At 43.9% G+C, this 24054-nt stretch overlaps 5 protein-coding genes across 5 annotated transcripts; 2 read left to right on the top strand and 3 right to left on the bottom strand.

Moving 5' to 3' along the window:
* Nucleotides 1-425: 425 nt before the first annotated feature.
* H6S33_009341 (uncharacterized protein) lies at nucleotides 426-1457 on the top strand (the record flags this gene model as incomplete). Its single annotated transcript, XM_044840726.1, has 1 exon — nucleotides 426-1457. The coding sequence occupies one exon, from the start codon at nucleotides 426-428 to the stop codon at nucleotides 1455-1457; it is 1032 nt and encodes a 343-aa protein (XP_044698156.1).
* Nucleotides 1458-4282: 2825 nt separating this feature from the next.
* On the top strand, nucleotides 4283-6160 carry H6S33_009340 (uncharacterized protein; the record flags this gene model as incomplete). Its single annotated transcript, XM_044840725.1, has 1 exon — nucleotides 4283-6160. The coding sequence occupies one exon, from the start codon at nucleotides 4283-4285 to the stop codon at nucleotides 6158-6160; it is 1878 nt and encodes a 625-aa protein (XP_044698155.1).
* A 3449-nt stretch (nucleotides 6161-9609) lies between these two features.
* H6S33_009339 (uncharacterized protein) lies at nucleotides 9610-13092 on the bottom strand (the record flags this gene model as incomplete). Its single annotated transcript, XM_044840724.1, has 1 exon — nucleotides 9610-13092. The coding sequence occupies one exon, from the start codon at nucleotides 13090-13092 to the stop codon at nucleotides 9610-9612; it is 3483 nt and encodes a 1160-aa protein (XP_044698154.1).
* Nucleotides 13093-13166: 74 nt separating this feature from the next.
* H6S33_009338 (uncharacterized protein) lies at nucleotides 13167-14396 on the bottom strand (the record flags this gene model as incomplete). The annotated part of the gene is made up of 1 exon (XM_044840723.1): nucleotides 13167-14396. The coding sequence occupies one exon, from the start codon at nucleotides 14394-14396 to the stop codon at nucleotides 13167-13169; it is 1230 nt and encodes a 409-aa protein (XP_044698153.1).
* A 4036-nt stretch (nucleotides 14397-18432) lies between these two features.
* H6S33_009337 (uncharacterized protein) lies at nucleotides 18433-19857 on the bottom strand (the record flags this gene model as incomplete). The annotated part of the gene is made up of 1 exon (XM_044840722.1): nucleotides 18433-19857. The coding sequence occupies one exon, from the start codon at nucleotides 19855-19857 to the stop codon at nucleotides 18433-18435; it is 1425 nt and encodes a 474-aa protein (XP_044698152.1).
* Between the last annotated feature and the right edge of the window lie 4197 nt (nucleotides 19858-24054).

Here is a 24054-nt window from a genome sequence, read left to right as displayed (position 1 = left end):
GCCGTGGCAGTTTCGTACGTTACCTTCCTCACCTGCGATAAAGAAGACCCGCAAAGATAACAAAAATCGGATTGTAAATTCTCCCCCGGATCCGTCTTGAAGTTTTCTCCCACCGGGTAGGCATGAGCTTCTATGTATCTCAATGCGTATTTGATGGAGTGACGTTCATATGATCGACAGTCAAAACATGGCAGAATCACATGCATGATTGACATGCGGCAGATTACTTAAGTAAGGCCTTTCTGCCAGGTCACCAATTCACTTGGCACTTTCACATGCTGTGCCTGTGTGCCAGTTACGTCACAACGTCCAGCTCCTACAATTACCCCCTCCTCCCTCGACATCTTTGCGATTCTCCAGTAACATCCTTCGCAGAGAATAACTACGGTACTGTAGCATAGCAGATAATAAGACATTCAAATTCAATGGCACCTCATGCAGAGCCCTCACCACCTCCCTCTCCTACAGCGGACGGCCCAAAACGTTCCAGCTCTGACAACCGTGCTAGCTCTGATTCCAACTCTGAGTCCAAACCCGATTCTCAATTCTTCTCACACCTCTCCACCTTTCCTCTCCTTGCAGACTCTCAAAATTTTCTTCAATCACACTCGCCCCGCATATTCACAACCTTTCTAAACAAAGCCGACTCCCTCACAAAAACGTACATACCTCCCTCCGTTCTTCACCATGCCGACAGCCTTGGAAACACAGCCTTGACCAAAATCGAACATACTTTCCCAATTGTCAAGGCCCCAACCTCCCAGTTTACCTCAAGGCCAAAGCAAATATATGATAGGGTTATCGCTCGACCAGTAACATCCGTGCAAACAGCTATGGACACCTATAAAGCTGCGGGGAGAGAACGTATGGATATTATTAAAAACAATGTTTACGGTGCATATAAGAATTATGCCGAACCTACAATCGGGGTGTATACAGACAATTATCTACGAAAGATCAATGATCGCCTCGAGAAAGCCATGGACACAAAGATGCCAAAATCTTACAAGGAGGCCGTTGTTGAGGGGAGTGACGAGGAGGGAGAAGCTCAGCATAAAAAGGATGAGATTGAGATTTATCGAAGCATGAGAATTGCTAGGAATGCGATGGAAAGAGGAAAGGCCAGGTTCTATGTACCGTTGCAGAAGATGGTCCAGAAAACCGCGGATGACGTGAAAGAGGGAGGCACCGGGATCAAGGCAGATATACGGAGCTCGCCTTCAAAGATGAAGGAAGGAGCAGCGCATCTCTGGAACGTTATGGGCGAGGAGTTTTCAAAGCAGAAGACGGATGAGGAGGGGAGTGTTGGGGTGAAAGGAATGATGAAAGTTGGGTACAGAGTTGGCGAAAGGTGTGCAGGTGAGATGGCTGGTGTTGGGCTGGCTATCACTGCAAAAACTATGGGGGTTGTTTGGGGAGTGTTGGCGGCAGGAAGGGAAAAGGTCAAGATGACTTAATCCCATTTGTTTTAGTTTTTTCCATAGATCTAGCTGTTTGTTTATTTTTCAATAATATTTTCTTTTAGGCTTTAAGGTAATTACAAAATATAAAAACGGCACTTCCTTTCTCTGTTCTTTTGGAGTAGTGAAATTTATCCAGACTGCGTCATACGCCCTGCATGATAGTTGTCTTTTTAGTTGACCCAGCCCATGGTCGTTTCTTCGTCTGGTGCCAGTTCTCACGGCCTCATATCTTGCACACTTTTCGGATTCGCGGAGAAGTGGTGGTGGGGGTTGGAGGTAGATGGCTGCATGTAGCTAACATGGAGTTTTCCATACCTTACAATAAAGGAGGTAATTCTTGTGTGAGTAATAAGGGTGATGTACTAATCAACCTATAAAATGTCATGCAGTTAACTCTAGATGTAATGTTTTAATAAACACTAACTACTTGATTATCGTATCACAAAATACTGAGTAGACTATAGCTACATGTACTCGCAGTTGATGTTCGAGCCCGCTACCGTGGTTTCCGACCTTTTCAGAGTCCATGAAATGAGTAAGTTATTCGGGCACGAGTGGGGGAGTGATATACAATACAGCCGTGTTAACAAGTCTTGTCAGTGGTGACAACGCGATAGCGGCACATTGAACACAGTGTGTGTGTGTGTGTGTGTGTGAAGTCATTTGAATTGTTTCTAGGTACAATCATCGCATGCAGTAAAAACTATGGCGTAAAGACAGGCACATTGAACACAGCTCTCCTCAACAACTATGAGTCTAAAGGGCTTGAAATCAAGAGGATAGAATATTTAGGATACTATTTATTATACTTTGAAGTCTTGTGAATTTGCAATTAATATTAAATGTGTTGCTTCAATGAGAAATTTCAGCTGTAAATGGTGATTTGGGCCCAAATTCTTTACTCACAATATCTCAACACCAATAAGAGCTTTCTTCAAGGTCTAAATTTCTATCTCGAGTATATGACCCTGAATGTCTTTGATAGAACCACAGAAATTTTATGGTTAGTGCATGTGTAGCTATTCTCTTAGAAGTATCGAAATTATAGTATTCACTAATCACTATGTTACAAGAGCAGAAATACAGATATAATTTTGTAGGCAAGAACAACTGTATTCTGGATGTCTATGATGCATAATTATCTTGTTTTAATCTAATTCACTTAATGGTTGTTGAGTGGGAAGGATTTTAATATTTCGTGTGGTGCTGATTGACAGGACTTTTTTAACACGACTATACCAAACTATTCTATTCCCCGTGAATGTACATGTAAGAACAAATATAATTAAAATATTTTCTTATTAGTACAAGTATGGCCATATATCCACTTTCGCTTTTGAAGGATACATGTATCTTGCGTACCGATCATTGACATACTGGTTCGAGTTATTACGATCACGAGTCTCGTTATAGGGTTGCTGTTTAATAATCCGTGGAGATAACTCATTAGCGGCCAACGAAATAGTTAATTATATATTCTAGTGTTCTTTTCGAGTTCACCTAAGGGTATGGATCCGGAGTAGATTTCCTACATTTATAATTTAGATGGTAAGAACTGGCCAAATTTAAGAATTCGAATGGATACACATCTACTCGTTTTATATATATCTAGTTTGGATACTGTAGGTTCTCTTGGAATGATAAAGGGAAACGATTAGTCTTAATTGAGACACATTAGAGTCGGGAGTTGTCTCGCCTTAATGTGAAGTGAGGGTGGGATGATGAGGTCAAAAATGCTCCATCAGGGGTCCATTAGGCATAATTGTATAATCCTCTCATCGTAATTAATAGGCTATGCTATTGGCTTTAATATTGAAAATTGAGTTTTGGGAGTTTCGGAACTCTTTATATCCGCGATCATGTACCTACATGTAGTTATGTCCTGTAGATCCACGGGGGAAAACGGGTTTCTGTTCTGTTTCGCGCCCATCTCTATCGAAGAGGTGAATTCAGCACAGTATTTACTGAAACGGACCAAAATTATTCTCATTTAATCATTTAAGCGGACTCAACAAACGAAACGAAACGGCCATAACCGTTATTTGAGAGGAGGGTTCAATGAAACATGAAACGAAACGAAATTATTCATCTAATAAAGTAAAATTAGAATCATTCCGTGCATGTACGCACTGACACTCCCCAAATAGCGCCGCTTCTGGAATGTCTCCCCGTACAATCCTCTTAGGCACTCGTATCCGGTCGAGAGTGTCTGTGCTAGTGCCTATGCCAGGTAAGAAGGTTGGAAAGTTGGCAGCAACAGTTACATGTATGCATGAGGCTAGAGTAACTACATGTAGTTGCATGTCTAGTGTCGGAGATTTGTACGAACCCTAACCCAATGTTTCTTCTAGAAGATTAAACATGGGGGGAGCTTTGGGTTCAGGATGGCCTCGGCTTGATGTTTTGACGTTCCTCGCACTCTGATTAGAGTAGATATCCCATCACGATGCATATACGGCTCTGGAGGTGGTCAAGTCAGGTCCCCAAGCGAAACAATTGGCTGGTAAACAGGAGTGATCGCTGTGGCAACCCGGGAAGGGCGAAAACATCTCAGACATCATCCAGCAAGCGCCCATCTGCACCCTTCCCCCATCATCCACTCACAGCACATATCCTCATCCACACCAGAACCATTCCATCCCATCCCCATCCACTGGCCCTGGTTCGACACAACGGCCCGTGGAGCGCGGACAGGGAATAGGTTCTGTCAACAATAAGCAAAACATAGAGTAGGACACAACAACTCGCCCCCCTCAAAAGTGCCTTTGCATCTCCCTTACTCTCCTCTCCCCTCACCCTTCGGAAGGGCACTATCCACTATGCCTGTCCCTCTTCCTACGCCGTCAAAGATCCCCCGTCAACTGGGCCCGTCAGCTACGGACACCCAGGAACCTCCCACAAAAAGACCTTCCTCGTCTTCATCCTCAGCTTCCGTGTCTTCTAGGCGACACAAGTCCTCTCCGCCCACGTCCCGTCCAACGTCGTCATCGAGAAATTCACCACCTCAGACCTCCCGAGACAGGTTCAATTCGTCACCCACACTCTCGACCCGTTCAGGTAAACGAGGCGACCGTAGCCCTCCTTTGACCTCATCCAAGATGCAGAAACAAGATAGCGACGACGACACAGCCAAGATGCCACCACCACCGCCGCCACAACCCCTAGGGGGTCGTGCAGTGGGGCTGCGTACAAGACCTGGCGAGAAACGGAGTATTACAAGAATATCCAATAAGCCTAAGCTTGAGGATAGGGTCAAGGCTGAAGATGAGAAATCCTCCGTTGCCACGGCAACCGGGAAGGGGATCGGGAGACTTCTTGCTTTGAGCAAGCCAACCTCGTCGAGATTGGCAAAGCTTGATTCAGAAACGGGAAAGAAGTCTTCGTCTCTACGCTCTAGAGCTTCAACTATGGAGAAATTAGAAAAGGACGAGAAGGGTGTTGCTGGAGCTAAAGGTGTTGCTGGAACTCTAACTGGAGAGACTAGTGGACGTCTTGGCAGGGCTATGTCTTTGAGATCTTCTACTAAGGCTATTGGGAACGGGAATGGGAATGTAAAGACAGAGTCTGTTCCTACTGCGAGGAGGACTAGTACGAGGCCGAGGCCGGTTTCTATGTATGGAGCCACATCGTCTAAATCGGATTTGAGCTTGTCTAGTGGTGCTGCTGGGACGTCAACTACTGGCCCTTCGCACACCAGGAGACCATCCACTAGTTCAAATACAAACCCAAACGCCTCAATAATACCTCCTCCTGCTCCATCGAAAGGGCATAAAAAAAGCTCAAGTATAACGTCTTTACAAAGTGTTGCTAGTGGTATACCCACAGGAACTAATGCAAACTCTCGACCAACAACGGCAGGGAGTGTTAAGGCCAAACGTCTAGCATTCACAGCATTGACCCAAGACCTTTCTACACCTGCAAACGCAAATCCAGGCCAAGCTTCCCGTTCAAGGACTGTACCACCGCCACCTCTTGACACGGCAACCATACATGCTCAGACACAGCTTCTCCAGCTGCTTACACTACATTCATGTTCCACTGATGTATATCAGCAGCTCATTTCATCTGCCACATCAACATTGAAATCACGTTTTGAGAAGCTCTCTGCCCGTCATTATGATGCTCGAGAAACAAGCTTGAAAAAACAGAAGCGTCAAAACTTTGACTCCCTTGCTGCTGTAGTTAACAATGTCGTTCCGGGAAAGAAACGTCGGGATACAACCAGGAGCCCGGAGGAACGTGTTCAAGCATTTTCGGAGGCTATCAAGCGCATTGACGCTATGCGTAGTGGGGAGTTCAAGAATCTCTGTGGTGTATTTGGCGAATGGATTGCCGGGTATAACCCCCGTGGCGGTACTGGCCGTGAGAAGTGGATCGATGGAATTGGTGAGGAATGGCGACGAGAGTGCGTGGGAATTTCGAGACGGCTAGAAGTTTCTATCGCAGGTGTCGATGGCGTTGCTGGCGTACTTGCAGACTATGGCGAGGAAGAAGCAATAGTAACAACGGTCACAAGAGTGGCTGAGGGCTACAAAGAGCTTGCAGAGGGGATGCTTGAAGAGGTCGAGATGATGAGGAGAATGGAGATTGAGGTTGTGGAAAGAGAGCGCGTGGAGTTAAAAAGACGCATTGCCTTGATCTTGGAGGCCCCTGTTGACAGCAGCTATAATAGTGTCGCTGTTTGGGCTGCTTGCTGAGTGCTGTCAAGTGTTTCATTTTGACTTCAGTTCCCTTTTTCTTTTTCTTTTAGCATAATTTCCTTTGTTATATTTTATTTTCCTTTGTCTTTTTCCCTTGATGACGGAACGCCCTTAATGCTACCGGCTGTCTATCCTTTCTTGCTGCAGACGACGATGATGGTCACGTTGGATGTGAATGCGACTTGATGAGCGAGTTATTGCAGATATGATATATCATACTATTTTTCTTCTTCTGCTGATGATGGAGCCCGTAGAAAGAATGTAGTAGGTAGCTGTATGTAAATGAACGAAATAAATGATATTTTCTAATGAAGAAAAACCAAAAAAGAAAAAAAGCGGGTTTGCCTGGTGTCATTGTTGGAGTTATCTTAGGGGTTTTGATGCTGTAAACTTAAATCTCTATGAATGATATGCGAGGAAGAATTTATGATTTTCTTCAATCACTTATATTTACAATATTGTATCTCCACTACTTTTATATAATCTAGATTAGACTATATATATATACATACTCAGGAGAGGGGGGTTGGGAGGACTGCTGGACGTTCTTCGGGAATTTATATCATAGGTTTCTGGTTTCTGTTGACTTGTTAAGATAAATATTGCGTGTTTGAACCCTGGTAACTGAAGGTCCTAGTAAGGTTCATCGGACCAGGGGTGGGAGTGGTGATTGGACGACAGTGACAGTACTTTTTGTCCATGCGTTGAGGGGCTTGCGGGGTTAGGTAAGGAAACGATCTTCTAATATGTACTGTAAAAGCTCCATTTGCGAAACCTTTTGCGCTTACCCGGCTTGCTCCTCCCTACTTGCATGGCAACCGCCCACCCGGCCACCAAAATCTGGAGGGGCCCACGTAATTGTAGAGGGGGGACTCGCGGTCGCGAGGTGGAAGAACCCCTAGTAAGGATGCACGAAAACCCGATGCCAAGCCATGTTCCTCATCTTTCTCGGTTTCAAAAATATCACCGTTTAACCATGGCCACGGTTGTGTAGTAGCATTAGTACTAGTGTGGTCCACGGGGGCGAGCGTCCTTGTGTCGATCCTTGCCTCGAGGACATGTCCTCGATGACATACAATTAAGGACAATGGTCTAAAAGGACAAGGAGTCTCGAGGATCGACACTACCTGTCCTTGCCTCGAGGGGCCCCAAGGACAATTGTTTTGAAGTGACTGTAACTGCTAACTTTATTGATGATTGTCTCGAGAGGAGAAGCCTCTCGTCTAACTAATATACTTTGCTGTGGCCACCTTACTAGCCTACATCATACATACGTGACTTCTCGCTTATCTGTACACTTCTCCTCAGCCTCATTCTCAGCCTCTTACTTGTACTCGCAATTTCACAGCGTTTCCGGACGCAACTGCTATTGCATACACAGAAAAACCCCGCCAAGGCTATCTTTTGTATGGCATGCAATAGTGGTCGCGTCCGGAAACGTCAAAAAACTACGAGTACATGTTCTGATGCTGATACACGCATCCTGCATGTTTGGCATATTATACACTTATATAATCTGCCCGATTAAGATGAGATCAATTGATCAAGGATAGAATATGCTTTTTAATTGAAAGAAATACCGCTTTTTACTCTCCCGGAATCGTCCTCGAGGGCAATGGTGTTGGACGTCGAGGTTAGACAAGGATAGAGCTAGAGGCCAACGAGGACGAGGCACCTCGATGAGGACTCTCTCAAACCTCGCCTTTAGCGTCTTCGTGAACCACACTGAGCTGCATTACTATACCAGAATTTCGTTTGTTATTATCACCGCTCTAAATATTATATATTAAGTAAATACTTAGTATACGTAGTACTGCATGCCATGTCGGTCTCGCGGTGAAGCATTGCGACCATGGCCTGTATCAAAATTTACCTTCCGAAAACTCTGACTTCCTACTTGGGACAATCGTAGACCTCAGGACAGTTTAATCGATAACAGATACTGATCAATATATCTATCTTTATAGCATATCAACATCCTAATATAGAAGGTGAGTGCAGTTCCATGAGTCCAGAAGGTACGCGGTATATATAAGGCTCCTAAGGGGTGGCAGCCTCCCATATATCTTAGGATACTGTACTTCATATGTATGGCTATAGCTAACCTCTAGTAGTTTACACTCCCAAGACCCGTTCTTACCATAATATCGCAGAGTATCCTATATTTCCACCAAAATACAATTCAAGACCAGCCCAGCAGGCGGGTTAAAGTCATTCTTGTAGCGAGATATGATTCAACTGTATAAATAATTCTTTGCCCCCGGCCTATAAACCGAGTGAGATTGGGTGATGGCAATACGCAGTACCACCAAGTCACACCTATACATACTGGACTAAAAATACGGAATAGTGGGCCCTTCAGACTTTGCAACCTTTTTTTTTTAATACTATATGTAATTAATAGGTACGTACATGTAGGTACATACGTACATACACATGTATGTAGGTTGAAAAAAAACTCTAAAATAGTCACAAGAAAGTAGACGAAAAGATTCAAACAAAAAGCCCCACGCGGGGGTCGAACCCGCAACCTTGAGATTAAGAGTCTCACGCTCTACCGATTGAGCTAGCGAGGCTAATAGATCTCCTGTTCAAATCAAATTGTACAAATTAGTGTCAACTAATCTGGTGTTGGTGTTGGCAACCAGGATTTTGAGACTTTTTAGTTTAGTACTACTAAGTAGGAAAAAATTTGATTTATCCTAGCATTAGAATTTGCTGTTTATATTACCGCCGATTCTTGAATTGGAAATCGTTAGTAGCACCAGTAACATTGCCAAGCACAACTGTCGGCAACACTTGTTTCGCGAACATGTACATGTGCTACAGTACCAAAAAAGCGGGTGGATCCAGTACCATATCTGACAAAATACCGTAGGGTTATGGTATTGTTACGGTATTGCTACGGTATAATAGTTAGGATTCCAATTTAATTCGGAAGTTTTGCACAATTCCGTATTGGTACAGCACCTATTACATCCTCCTTTTTTCGTACTGTACATTATACAAGTAGTTATCACGGGGACTATAGGCGATAGACTGTGGTGCCAAGGAATACAACCTAGGTAGTGACGTAGACGTGGACGTAGACGTAAAGGTATACTTTGACTATGGACTATGGGTGGCTCTACCTGGTATGATAAACCGGTTGGAGCCCTATGACGTAGTGCGAACAAAGAATAGTATTCGTAGAATAAAATACAGAGGTTGCGTAAGGAAGAAAGAGAAGAAGGAAAACAGACAAAAGCACGAGACAACGCCCCCTTATATATCCATCCATAATCCAACGATGACTAATACCTTCGCGTAACAGAAACCCAAAGAACATAACAGAAATCCCCATTACAAATCCTAATTCCACTGCACGATACCTCCTTCCCTCATCCCAGTTCATCACCTAGCCGAAATACGTAGCTGCCGTTACAGACCACGCCCCCCTCTAAGGCCTACCTCATGGTAGGCTTAGGCTTCTCTAGATAACGCTCATGGAATCGTCTAATAATTTCAGGTGAATGTTCAAGGTCCGATAGCGGTTGCCAGGAGGCTTCGTCATATCCCATATATCGTACCAAATATTCAAATCTTCCTCTTCGTTTCCTCGAATCCAAAATATCTTCGACTTCCCATTCTTCCTCCCCTTCGATTTCAACCGGAGGTGGTGGTAATCGTTGTTGTCCTGGTAAAGGATCATTCGCTTCAGGTGACAATAACGAAACATGAAATACTGGATGAATTTTCATCGACCGGGGAAGTTCCAACTCGTAAGCATAGGGATTAACGATTCGTTTAACTCTATAAGGTCCAATACGTTTCCAGTCGAATTTCTTAGAGGGTCGCTTTGTTAGAATATGACGGGTCGATAGAAAAACCTTATCTCCTAAATAATATCGAGGAGCTGGAGTTCGATTCCTATTGGCTGATTCTTCTTGTATCCTTTGCGCCCGGAACATTTCTTCTCTTAGGAAGTCCACCACATCCTTCATTTCCCTTGCAATACGGTTCGCTTGATCCTCCGCCGTCGTTCGACCATGTTCCAAAGGCCCAAATGTTATCCTAGGATTCCTTCCCGAATTAGCATAAAAGGGGGAAACTTTTGTTGTTTCGGAAACGTGGTTGTTGGTTGCAAATTCAGCCATCGGTAGCCATCGGACCCAGTCATCTTGTTGATAGGAAACATAGCTTCGGAGGTATTGTTCCATTATGGCATTGATTCTTTCTGTCTGTCCATCTGTTTGGGGGTGGAATGCAGTAGAGAACTTTGGCGAGATTTCCAATCGATCACAAAGGGACCTCCAGAATTCCGCGACGAACTGTGTTCCTCGATCGGATACCATGGTGTCGGGTAATCCATGTAGCTTCCAGACGTTATCAATATATAGCCTTGCTACTTCCTGTGAGTCCGCCTCCTTTGTCGTTGGTATCAGATGCCGCATTTTGGTTAGTCTATCCACCACGACCAAAATCGCATTATACCCATCACTCTCAGGAAGATCAGTCACAAAGTCCATCGAGACATCTGTCCAGGGTCCATCGGGAATTGGCATGGGGCGAAGTACTCCATAAGGTGCATTGTGTGATGCCTTGCTACGGGTGCACACATTGCAATTCCTAATATACTGATCGACAAACTTCCGCATCTGTGGCCAGTAATATTCTCGACTTAGGAGCTCCAGAGTCTTCGCTCTACCCGGATGTCCTGCAGATGGTTTGTCATGATATTCTTTTAAAAGCCTTAGTCGAAGGTCATCGTCGTCTGGTACATATAGCATGCCTCGATAAAGCAGCCGACCGTTGTTATCTTCCATACATTCGGCAAGTGAGATTTTGTTTGAGTGGCGTATGCCATTCCGAAGCATATTGAGGACCTTGTTTGGGAAACTATCCACTTGGTAAGCTTTTGAAAATAACTCCTCTACAGTGGACGCTCCTTCAGCGGATTCATTTGACAAAGAACCCGCGAACAAACTTAGCCTGGTATCCAAATTTTTTCGCTTCAGAATCACTTGACTCTGATGCGTTAACCGTTCATCCCCCTCTTTAGGTAGGTCACCTGACCTCCTAGTCAATGCATCTGGTTTTGTTCCTTGTTTTCCTGGCCGAAATTGTATAACGAAATCGAAGCGTGAAAGAAATTCGGACCAACGGGCTTGTCGACGATTTAACAATTTTGTTGTCATAAAATACTCAAGATTCCGATGGTCGCTAAGAACTTCAATTGGAAATTGAGCTCCCTCCAGATGATGTCGCCATTCTTCAAAACATCGTATAATTGCTAAAAGTTCTTTGTCATAGATTTCGTAGTTGCATTCTGCGGGAGAGTGTTTCTTGGAAAAGAAAGCAACTGGATGTAGGATTCCTTCGTTGTCACGTTGAGATAGGATTCCTGCTGAAACATAGTCGGATGCATCAGTTTCTATCACAATTTTTCGATCTGGATTGAAATGAGCTAGTATCGGTGCCGTTGTAAACATCTTTTTCAAAGTCTGAAATGCTTCCTCCCTTTCATCTGTCCATTCAAATTTAACATTTTTCTTTGTCAAGGCTGTAAGCGGGGCAACAATTTTCGAATATCCCAAAATAAACCGTCGGTAGAAATTTGCAAATCCTAGGAATACTTGAACATCACGAAGGTTTGTCGGTGTAGTCCATTCCAAAATATCGATAACTTTCTTTGGATCCATTCTATTCCCATTCGGAGTAAGGATTAAACCAAGATATTTTGTTTCCTGAACCATAAATTCACATTTTTCAGGTTTAAGGTGAACATGATTTTCATTAAGTACCTTTAGAACCTTCTGAATATGTTCTTTATGTTCTGATAGGGTCTCGGAATAGATAAGGATATCGTCTAAGTATGCTGTTACGAATTGATCGAGGTAGGGACGTAGAATATCATTGATCCAATGCTGAAATGTGGCAGGGGCATTAGCTAATCCAAACGGCATTACTGTATATTCGAAATGTCCATATCGAGTCCGGAATGCTGTTTTCCATTCATCTCCCTCCGCTATCCTGATTTGATTATATCCCCATCGTAAATCCAACTTAGTATAGTATTGTGCTCTTGACAACTTAGCCAGGGTTTCTTTCAACAATGGTAATGGATATCGATTTTTGATTGTAATCGCATTTAGGCCTCGATAGTCAACACAAAGTCGAAGGGTTCCATCGCTTTTCTTCACAAACAGTATGGGTGCTCCCGCTGGTGATTCACTGGCTCGAATAAATCCTTTGGGTAAATTTTCATCAAGATATTCTCGTAGTGCTTTTAACTCAATTTGAGATAATCCATATATAGGTCCATATGGTGGTCGTTTGCCTTCCTCTAATACTATCTCGATGTCATGGGATGGTCGATGTGGTGGGAGAATTGAAGCATCATATTCTTTGAACATGTGAAGACGATGGTGAAATTCTTTCGGTACTAATTGTTCGATATCGATAGTGGATTTCTCGGTTGCTGAAACGATGACTGTATGGTATTCCGGTAAGGGGATCGAGATACCATGAACAATAACTGCAGTTCCACTGAGTGAACAGTGTTGACAACAGCTTCGAGAGTCAAAAACAAGTAGATTTTCTTTTGGTCGAATCGTAACATCATGTCGTCGCATCCAAGGTATCCCCATTACAATCGGATAGTGTCCTAACTTCGTTACAAAACATGGCGCCGTCTCCCGATGACCATGAATGTCTAGCGAGACATCGACAATATGGGTAATTTTTCCTGACTTAATAGGCCTTCCGTCTATAACGTCTACATGGCGAGGTATTTTAAGGGAGGTCATTGTAAGATTGTTGTGGCGTGCAAAGGATTCATCAATGAAAGCATATCCTGATGCTCCGGTATCAATAAGGGCGTAGGTAGGTATAAACGAATTTTTATTCTGTGAAATCGAACAAGTTACTACAAGTTGATTTCCATCCATTTCCTCCTCTGATACCGAAAAACCAGAAATACACATCCTAGAAAAATCCTTAAACGGTCCCTGGGCTAAGCCACTTAGTGCAGGGACAAATCTTTTGCCGACTCATTATCGCTTCCATCATTTTCTTCCACTGTTAACGCCGCTCCTCTCATCACAGGCCTCCTTGGTTGATTTCCAGTTGCCCTCGCTTGGGGGCAATTCCTAACCATATGCCCGACACCTCCGCAATAGAAACATCGGCCCTCAGCTAATCGGGCGTTTCTTTCGGCAGGGGTAGGGCGACGACGTCCTCCAGACAGGTCCATGGGTACATCACCTCCAGGACGGAACGAGGGGTGATTCTCAGTGGCAGGTGGGTTGGCAGCAGGGGCAGCAGGACGGGGAGCAGGAACAGGATTTGTTGGTGGGGGACGCGGAGCCGGGGTCGCAGTAGTAGTCCAAGGTTTTTTACTACCTCGCTTAGCTTCCGCCGCCCGTCGTCGGTTATCCAACCGTTGCAAGAGTGTTGCACAACCATCTACCGTTGCAGGAGTCTCATGGTGTATCATCGATTCGTCCAGTTCCCCATTAATTCCTTCCATCAAAGCCTCAATCCGAGAGACTTCATCCATACCCGACTCAGCAGCATACCGTTGAAACTCAGCAAAATAATCGGCAAAGGTTCGAGTGCGTTGTCTGATGTTCCGAAGATTTCTTCTAGCTGTACGCATTCGATCGGGGTCTCCAAAAGCTGTATCCAGAATCTCATAAAACCGTGTCATAGAAGGTAAGGCAATACCTTCTTCTCCCATGTACTGTAAAAACTGATTGGCAGCAGCACCTTCCAATCTGCTGAACGCGTACGATAACTTAGACTGTAGTGTAGGATAGCGATCGATATTTCCCAGTAACTTGATTTTCATTTGTTGCTTGAATAAGTGTAGTCTTTCTCGATCACGATCCCCCCTAAACACATCGGGATCTGGGAGTTTCTCCGACCGATAGGTGGTACCTGTAACTGGTGGCGCTGGAGGTACAGGTGGAGCGTTGTTTCCAATAGGTTCTTCGTCAGGGGCCACAACCTCAACAGCAGTTCGTTGAGCTCGGGCAGCAGTAAGATCTCGTTCAAATATCCTTCTTGCCCTCTCAGCCTCCGCTTCTATCTCCTGTAAATCCGTTGCATATTGAATAAGACCATTTTGACACTGTTGAAGAAGCGCATAAGCTTCAGCTCCGACAACATGATCGACCTGTGGATGCGCTTCAAAAAATCTTTGGAGGTTATCGTTGAGTTGTTGATAATCGACATGGACATGTTCCGACATTGTAGGCTATGGTGTTGTATTGGTTGGCGATAGAGGACGCAACCTACGTATCATGGGGACTATAGGCGATAGACTGTGGTGCCAAGGAATACAACCTAGGTAGTGACGTAGACGTGGACGTAGACGTAAAGGTATACTTTGACTATGGACTATGGGTGGCTCTACCTGGTATGATAAACCGGTTGGAGCCCTATGACGTAGTGCGAACAAAGAATAGTATTCGTAGAATAAAATACAGAGGTTGCGTAAGGAAGAAAGAGAAGAAGGAAAACAGACAAAAGCACGAGACAACGCCCCCTTATATATCCATCCATAATCCAACGATGACTAATACCTTCGCGTAACAGAAACCCAAAGAACATAACAGAAATCCCCATTACAAATCTTAATTCCACTGCACGATACCTCCTTCCCTCATCCCAGTTCATCACCTAGCCGAAATACGTAGCTGCCGTTACAGTAGTATAATCGGTAGGAGTATACTTTGTATGTACACTTTCGGCGTCTTTAATACACCAATACAAAGGGTAAATTCATATTAAATATGGGACAAAGCTTGGTCACGAGTAAGAATAGCCACATATATATATGTACTTAGGCCGCGTCCTCGCAACCGCCATTTCAGATATTGTGAGGTTACGACCTGCCAATGTAGCAACGGAATATGTCAGGATTGCAACCTGGCAGAAATAAAAATTTAGGGCGTGTTCTGCTACCCATAACACATTAAGCCTTCGCAAACCACAATGGTGTCTCGATGAGTGTATTTTCATGTGAATGAGAGCTCTAGCAATACAATAGTTGGTGCTGGTGAATTTGGTTGTGAATTTGGTGCTAGCGCGGTGAGGATTGAGTGATGCAAGCTTGAATATTTTGGCCTGAGCAGAATATTTTAGATCATGATATTGGGGCTCTAATAGGATGACAAATATTACAAAAAGTGGTTGCTCATACACTACCTTCAGAAAGAATCTCACATATTGTGCTAAAACGGCTGAATATCGTGATATTCGTTGCAACAGGACGCGGCTTAGTAATGCAATGGTTACAAGTAAGATATTAGTGCTTTTTAATGTAGACACGCTAGTTGTAGTTCTTGAAAGTAAATCTATTGCACATACAACTCATTCCGTCGAATGGCACAAACCCGATATATTTGCCAAGTAGGATGAATGATGATAACCTCACTAGTAGACGCTCAACAGGATTATACGAAGTCCACGATTCTAGTGTTATTGTGTCTTTATATTCCGCGCGGGACAATTTTAATAGCTGGCCTTCAAAAACTTTAATAGAACATACTAGGGGGCAAATACACTTACCCGGGGAATCATAGTACACGAGTATGGAACCCCTTCTCCCTCTTTATGGTGTTACCATTCTCACCTAGCTATGGGGCGGTAAATGTGTCAAAAGTAATTTTACCAACGGTAGTAAATTATTTTACCACCGGTGGTGAAAATAATACCAGTATTTATACCCTATAATGCTAATTTTCATGATAAAAGCACAGACCTTTTGGCCAAAAGGGGCCATATAATGCCAATATATATGAAAATTGTCCACCGGTGGGAAATTTTCATAAGTTTTGGCATTAATGATTGAACATTTACTTATTTAGTATAGTGCAGCATAAAGACCGAAACTCAGTGTTTATACCGGCGGAAATGTACTAATGTAGGATAGCGTGTAGATATAATGACTGAAATTTAGTGCTTATACTACCGGTGGTAAAAATTTACTACCGTTGGTAAAATTACTTTTGACACATTTACCGCTCCATACCTAGCTGCTTCCAAACCATCTAAAAACGAACAAACCTGTCGCACTCGACCAGTATAAAAGGCATCATTATCAGTAAAACTATTAAAGAAAATCATAACGTAGAGCTTAGGTATAGTTAGCGAGCAGCTATTTAATCCTATATAGATTCAGATAAAAGCCTCTATCGATCCCGCACGCTGGCAGCTTCCGTTGGTTCTGATTCTTGCTTTGATCAGTGGGGTTTATACCTATAAATCAAGCTATCTATACTATCTTCTCGGTTGCTAATGACAACATGCATTCTCTATCCAAGTTTAAACATGGTAGGATAGTTGATATGTAAAGTGGGGCATAAATCACTGTTTACCTAGGCCCGGTTATCCAGATATATCGATATGTATCCCTTGGACGGATGAAAGTTGTCAAATTCGCGACCTGGACCGTGCACCACTTAGTAAGGGAATTATCTTGCTTTTTACGGTTGGCAATAACAACAGAGCCAATCAAGAATTTCGAACAATTACCATATTAAGCTAGTGATAGCTGAAAGAGTGTGGTCGCGAATTTGACAACTTTCATCCGTCCAAGGGATATGTAATACTGCCAAGTCTATATGCGGGGAAGTGTGTAATATAGAGTACCTAGAGTAGGTGCTCCATGGTCAATTTAATCCGGCATCTCTCCGGATATTAATCAATCACCCCTTATACACGCTCAAAATTCATAAATGTTTGACACCTGTGGTTAAATTTCGCCGTAGTTTGTCTGATGTGATCCACACTAAACTTTCGGTCCAATTCAAAATGACCATGATCAACTATGGTTCGATATCCGTTTCTCTCCGAATTAACCATTTCCTCGCAGTCCAAGATATAATGTACTGATGTCAGATATGCACAATGAGTGGCACGCTACTTACCCGCTCATGCAGGTTATTGAGGCTTATAATGGTGATTCAGGCATCTTCCTTGAAGGTAGATACATACTAATCCCAATCCCAAGGTCCCCATTTTAAGCCCCATCGAGAGTACATGGTACTTATATATCTCAATATGTTCTGTTCCTTGTAAAAGCATAGCCCCACAAGTTCTCCGCCCTACTAATGTCGTCACAAGCCATCACTCGAAACGAATTACAGTACAAATCCTAGAAGATGCACATGAACTTCGATGCGATGCATTAATATCAATAAACTCACAGATATATTTTGACCTAGACGCCTAGATGGCATGCCTGTTTCAAGTATTGATGATTGTTGGCCTAATATATATTTCTTGGCAAGAACCAGATGGTTCTTGGCATTGGATGCATAGAAAAGTCTCTGGGTTGCTTCCGCATGTAACGGTATGACACCATAGGATTTAAAGTATAAATAGCTTCAAGCCCTCCTCCCCTCCCACATCTTTATGACATTAGTAGGCCTCTCATATTGGCTGTATGTGGTTATATAATTGCTATTGTAGTATTATACTATAGCGAAGAGATCGAAGACCCCTATAAGATGGGATAATAATTACTAAAGAGGTTTGTCCTATATAAATCTTAAATGTGGCAGAATTTATATCTACATGACCACCACCACCGAAAATTCTACTTTTATGACATAATGTGTAGAGGTACAAGTATGTAGGTACCTCGATTCAGAGTATGGGGTAAGTATACCTAAATGCAAGTATGTTTCTCCGCATATCGCGATGTATGTGTACTATATGAATGCATATGCATAGAGTACATATAGTGGAGAATCTCAGCTGCGTGCACCGTGCACGTGGAAAAGAAAGGAAAGTATCTTCTTATTATGGGCCCAGTCAGTTCGCTATCACTAGCTTCATAAAGTGGGGACAGCAAATTAAAAACTTTGTAATATCATCCTTCTAGATTATTCCCAGCAAGGTCTATATCAATCATTAGACGCTATGGGCTACTTTTTTAGTGGCGAAGGGCCTGAGAGTAGAGCTGTTCTCATGCAAATTCAGGAGGTATGTACGCAAAATCTCCTCTTGTCAGTAATCAAACTCAGCGCTGTAACCCGTTTCATTGAATCTTGCTAAAATATGCCTACATGGTATATATGTAAAAAATACTAGACAAAGGATTATGCTTCTATATGTACTGGCTATGCTCTATCATAGTTGGTATAAACTCTAACGCCTCCCAAAATGCAAAACCCAAAAAATTAACAAAAGGAGAGGGGGGAGGGAAAAAAAAGATACAAGAAATGTCCAGCATGATTAGGAAGAACGAACTTAAAAGTGCATGCCTTACTTCGCTGTCATCGGGAGTCTGCTATCCCTTTTCCCAGCTTAGAAATTAATTCCGCGTATTCGAAAACTTTACTTCCTTCCTTCTTCATTTCTTCTAGTCGGCTTTCCAATTCTCTGACCTTGTTCTTTAAATCAATTCTTTCTCTTTCACCCGCCTCCCCAACCGCAGCACAGCATCCTCCCCCGCCGTCAGCAACCGCGGTTCGCAGTCTCTCCACGTCATTCTTCAATCCTTCAATCTCGTTTCTCAAAGCTTTCTCCACTTTACATGCTCCTTTTTCGAGCTTCCCTGCATTTTGTACAATTGTGCCCCATTGTGCCCCGCTCTTACGCATTTCAAGCCTCATTTCATCACGCTCAGCCCGTACCTCTGCAAGGGTCTCCTCAAGACCCTCAACGACACCCATAAGCCGTTCACGCTCATTTGCCAATAATTCAGTCTCTTCCGTGCATACGTTCAATTTGCGGTCCAATGCCGACGTGCGTGTTTGTGTACGAGTGAACGCGGATAAGAGATTATTATGCTCGGTTTCGAGAGTTTTGTGTGCTATCTGCAGGGTCGATAAAGCGCGCTGAAGATTTGAAAGATTTGAGGTATAAAAGGCTTGTTGCTCATTAGATACCGGATTGCCATTAATTTGTGGTTGTTGTTGCTGTTGCTGTTGCTGTTGCTGCTGCTGTTGTTGCTGCTGTTGAGCAAGGGATGGTTTTAACCGTTTGAGCAGTGAATATATAGTCTCTAAGCATACTGCCAGAGCTTCTATTGACGGAAGCTGATAGTGGGCTATTGGAGATGGAATATTGGAGCTTGACGAGGCAGATGAGCTTGCAGCCAAGTCAATGGTCAGGTTATGTATTGTCGAGACTATATTAGCAAGAGCTGTAGGTGATTGGTTGGATGGAGACTGGTGATTGCGATGCTGCTGTTGAGGAGGTGTAGCCGGACGAGATCCTGCAAAGCGAGGTGAGATTGATGACGAAGATGGAGCTTGTTGCAGTGGTTGATGTTTGTGCAGCGGCAGAGGGGGTGGAGGTTGGGTGAAATGGTTGGAGTTGTGGTTTGGCTTGATGTAAGCGCTGCTTAGCACCATGTCACCCACAGCATCTCCCCGCCGGTATATGCTCCTTCCCCCACCATCCTCACCACCTCTGAAATCGGGATGAACCTCAGACGGCGAACCCAAAGATGACAACCCTAGGCCGTGGTATGGCCGATCCATACATTCGTTCGAAAGCCGCCGTCGTTTCCGGGGATTATGTGGAGAGAGCGCCGAACTTGAAATGGACGGCATCCGTTCGGTCATAACCAAAGGCGCTGGCAATGGCAACGAAGGCCGACCATTATGGAAACTTGTCGGGGGTGCCGCAGGAGATGCGTCTTCCCAAGGACGGTAAGGAGTCGAGGGAGCCGGAGGAGCCGGGGGCGAAGCCATGATGATGGGGGGGTGTACGAGGCGAGAGCCTCTGAGGTATGGGTAAGAAAAGAAGCGCCGTCGTGTGGGAATAAGCTTATAGTAGACTGGGCTGTTTAAACTGTTTCTTCGCAGTTATGTCGGGAAATACACCATAAAATAGAAGTGAGAGTGCGTGAGGTGTGTGTCAAGTGCGAGGAGTGTGAGGAAGAAGAAGAAATGGAAGTAGAGGGGAAAGAACCGGGGAAAAAAAAGAAAAGGAAAAAGAGACCTGCTCTCTCTCTCTCTTTCTCTCTCTCAGACTACAGTAACTCCTGCTGACAGAAATATTATCCGAAGTGAGCCTTAGGGAAAATAGGGGGGGGGGGGGGGCAAAGAGTTGGTAGTAGCAGAGAAATATAATCTGAAGAGGCGGTCACCACCACAAACCATAGGATTCATGTACTTATGGCATGTAGGTATGTACAGACAGAACAACAATCCGATGAGTCGAGCGGCGTCTGTACATAACGGATCTGTGCTGTGTGCGGACTGCTTACAAGAAAATTCTCCTCCTGCCATTTCCCTGCTGTCGGGGATACACCAGTTACCTAATCAGTAACCCCTCGATGATCAATCACTGGTACACTTTGTAGTTCCTAATCACTGATCCATTATTGAACCTGGACCGAGAGTGGTCTTAGATCATGCCTCTATGACCCCCGGGATCACCGGCCAGGGCTCGGCATACCCAGGAATATGCCTGTTGTGCTTCCAGAGCAAATCCTACTTCTGTAGATCGAGTCTATAAAGCCTGTGTGTTAATGGTACATACAGGAAGTAACTCTCCATAACTACTCTGGGTTGGGTGTCTGAGTGTTTTTGAAGGATTACCTATCACACAGGCTATTGGTGCTACAAATAGTTAATTAATGGTTACAGCTACATTCTTATGCACTAGTAGAGCTGTGTATGTACTGTACATACCTTCTCAAAGAGCACTATACTCTCATTGCTACCCTAACGTAGCCGGTCGATCAATTCACGCGCACTACTGTTCAGACCGAACTTCTTATAATAACTAATGATATCAATCCGATCAGTATGTCGGCGTCTCTCCGCCCTCCGTCTCGATTCGATATCGATCCTCACTTGCAATTCAGTCAGTTATCACCTCTGGTATTCTTCTAGCTAATACTCCTCCTCTTCAACTCTTCTTATAATTATGGCTATCTCTCTCTCCCCTTTCCCCTTTCTCCTCCTGAAGTACAATCCAGCCATGAATCAATTGAGAGTGCTTTTGTTCCTCGGCAGTGCCGATTTACCCATATTCTTCCTCTCCATCCAGCTTGTTCCTTGGTCACTCGAGATCCCAGCTGCCGCAACGCACATGGCTAACGGTGTGTGGACTAGGTATGCATGGGTTCGAAGCAGATAGGGCTGCCTTGGCTACAGTTATGTAATTTTTGTGAGTGCGGTAAAAAGGCTGACAAAGTCCCCAGTATGCTGCTATTGCAGGGGTCCAGAAACCATGCATACGGATGACGCCCGAAGGGGGAGGTTATTATTAAATGCGGAGATAAAATGAAACCTTGAAACCGTCAAATAAGGCAATTTGCTAGTATTCCCTTGAGTGGGTCCTCGACTCACCACTTATCAAGGGCGTTTAAATGTATGTATACTACGTGCATGTCGACCTGCAAGCACAAAGAAATGTCTACTCGTAACTTCCTGACGTTTTTGAACGCGACTGATATTGCATACCATACAAAGATACGCCAAGATCCCGATTTTGGGTGTATGCAATAGTGGCCCAGTCCAAAAACGCCAGGAGACTACGAGTACTTCATGTGTATGTACGTACGTCAAACGTAGCAGCCTCAAACCCTCTCTGGACCAGAAGGAAGGGCTAGAAAAGATCGAAGCCTCGTCCGCGGTCATCCCTCATCACACACCTATGAGAGAAATTCGTTATGGTAATCACACATAAATTCACTTTTGCAAGCGAGGCGCGGGGAGGGAGGGGGTGAATCGGCCCATAGTACTTCCAAAGGCCAATGTAGCTGGTAACAGATAATTTGCCTCAATGATATGCCTGGTCTTTCCCCACGATATGAGTTGCTTTTTATTGATGGTTTAACGGGTTTGGTAGACCGCACTTTTACCGGGGCCAGCTATACGCCGTTTAGTCAACATTTCTCTCAGGATGTCTCGGGGAAGGGAGGGAAGGGTCGGGTTAGGTATGCACCCGAAGAATTGGCTGGTCTGTGCGCAGTGCGCGATCAAGATCCTTCATGGCTGGAGTCCCGTATCTGGAGTCCCGTGGTACTCGTGTTCCATACTTCAATACAACTCTCCCATCGAGAACCCCACACCTGAAACTCTCTCCTCAATAAGTAATCATGTATACCATGACCGCATACTGATATTAGGATAATACTGGGAGATCTCGTCTATCTAAGCATCACCTACTTTCCAATCGATTGGCGCCTTCTTATTTAAAATTGGACCTATATATAAGAGCTCGAGACCAAGATTATATAACACGAGCGGTTACCTACGCACTCGATATAAAACTTATGTATGTACCTATATTGGGTCTCTCTGTCTGAATCCATGGGGCTTTGACTCCGGACCAGTCATTGTACTGACTGGCTACATATATGAGTGTATATATCAACCCTTAATTAGGCACTATTAACACTAGTCGGGGAAATATTTGAACCGATAGGCGAATCATTTCCGAGACAGCCGGAAAATGTCAATGGTAGCTATCCTACGGCGAGGTTTTTAGATTTATAAGAAGGGTATGTGCCGTGGCTGCTGGAAAAAGGGCTAATGTCCACATCTGCCTGTACTTGTAACTGACATATTTTATCTAGCCCATGTTGGAATTCTAGCTTATTAGGATAATATTCTTTTATATTAGTCAATGCATTGTTAGGTCTTCAATCGTAATAATGCGGATAATACGTGCCTTTGTCTTAAATTTTACCGCTCTTATCGCACTTGCTGCTGATAAAAATTAGGGATAGGCCTACCGCTACTTACTTGAGAAATGCCAGATCACTATATACGAAGTCGAGTGATCATGTATGAACCTTGAGCTCTACCCTATCATTGGCGTCAAAGTTAAACGTTCGATGGGTCACACCGCTCGGAGGCTCAGCCTTGCACGATCATTAGATATTAACGTATGTTTTGATCAGATATATGGATGTCTGCTTTTTTGATGTCATGTCAGAAAGGAATTCTTAATCATGCCGACTGTCTCGGAGTTCTGACTTACTGTGAACAATCAACTTACCTGAGCCTAAGGCGGATTGGTTCACGATCATATCATAGGATGTTCATAAGTAGTCAATATGATATAGCCTTTGTATTTTAGAGTTTTTCGAGCGGGGAAGAAGAGCTCCTAACACAACACATTGACCTCTCAAATCAGCCCAGATCGGAGGAAATCAAGAAAGAAAATTAGCAAGGATCTTTACTATTGACGTACCAGTTAGTACGTACTACTCAATGTGAACCAAGCTCTGTCTTGAATCACATTTTAAATAGCCTTCTGACACCCCCGAAAAAAGTAAAGAGTTTATGTAAAGTACTATATCTAACGGGGCATGCCGAGAATCGTGCCGATCAGGATGCTGCATAGAGAAGAGTAATCAAGCTTACCTGGTTTACTAGTAGATTTTCATTGGCAAGCGCATGATAGGGAGGTTCTAATCCAATCGCTGGGATTTCCAGATGATCTTGTAGCCCCTATTGTGCCGAGGATTTCCCTCGAAAACAGCGCATGAGAAGGTATCTAAGCTTTTGGAGAAGATAACAAGGTTCATAGGCCACTTGAGCATGATATAGTGCTGATTACTTAATTGTGGAGACTTTACTAGAACAGATGCTGCGGCGGCAAGGGAGGATGAAACGTGGCCGAATCATCATCTTGAGACTGGAATCTTGTCAGAGAAATTCGCAGTATATTAATTACATAGTTCGTTGTACGGCAACTTTATATTTGGGGCGTCGGCATGAACCCACAAAATGATAACGGTGATGGGCAGAAGTTATAGTTTTCTGCCTGCATGGATACGACCAAATGTTCGAGCTGATGTAAGAAGCGCCATTTAAATCATTCCTTTCACCTAGCCATGTGAATGGCGCTACGTTGCCTGCAGATGGTAAGCCTAAACCCGAGTCAGTCCTGTTTACACTAGCTGCCCTTCATCAGTAAACAACAAT

This window comes from Morchella sextelata, assembly GCF_020137385.1.
Source record: "Morchella sextelata strain SCLS chromosome Unknown scls_3, whole genome shotgun sequence".
Taxonomy (NCBI): Eukaryota; Fungi; Ascomycota; class Pezizomycetes; order Pezizales; family Morchellaceae; genus Morchella; species Morchella sextelata.
This window is presented reverse-complemented; position numbering and strand designations above follow the sequence as displayed.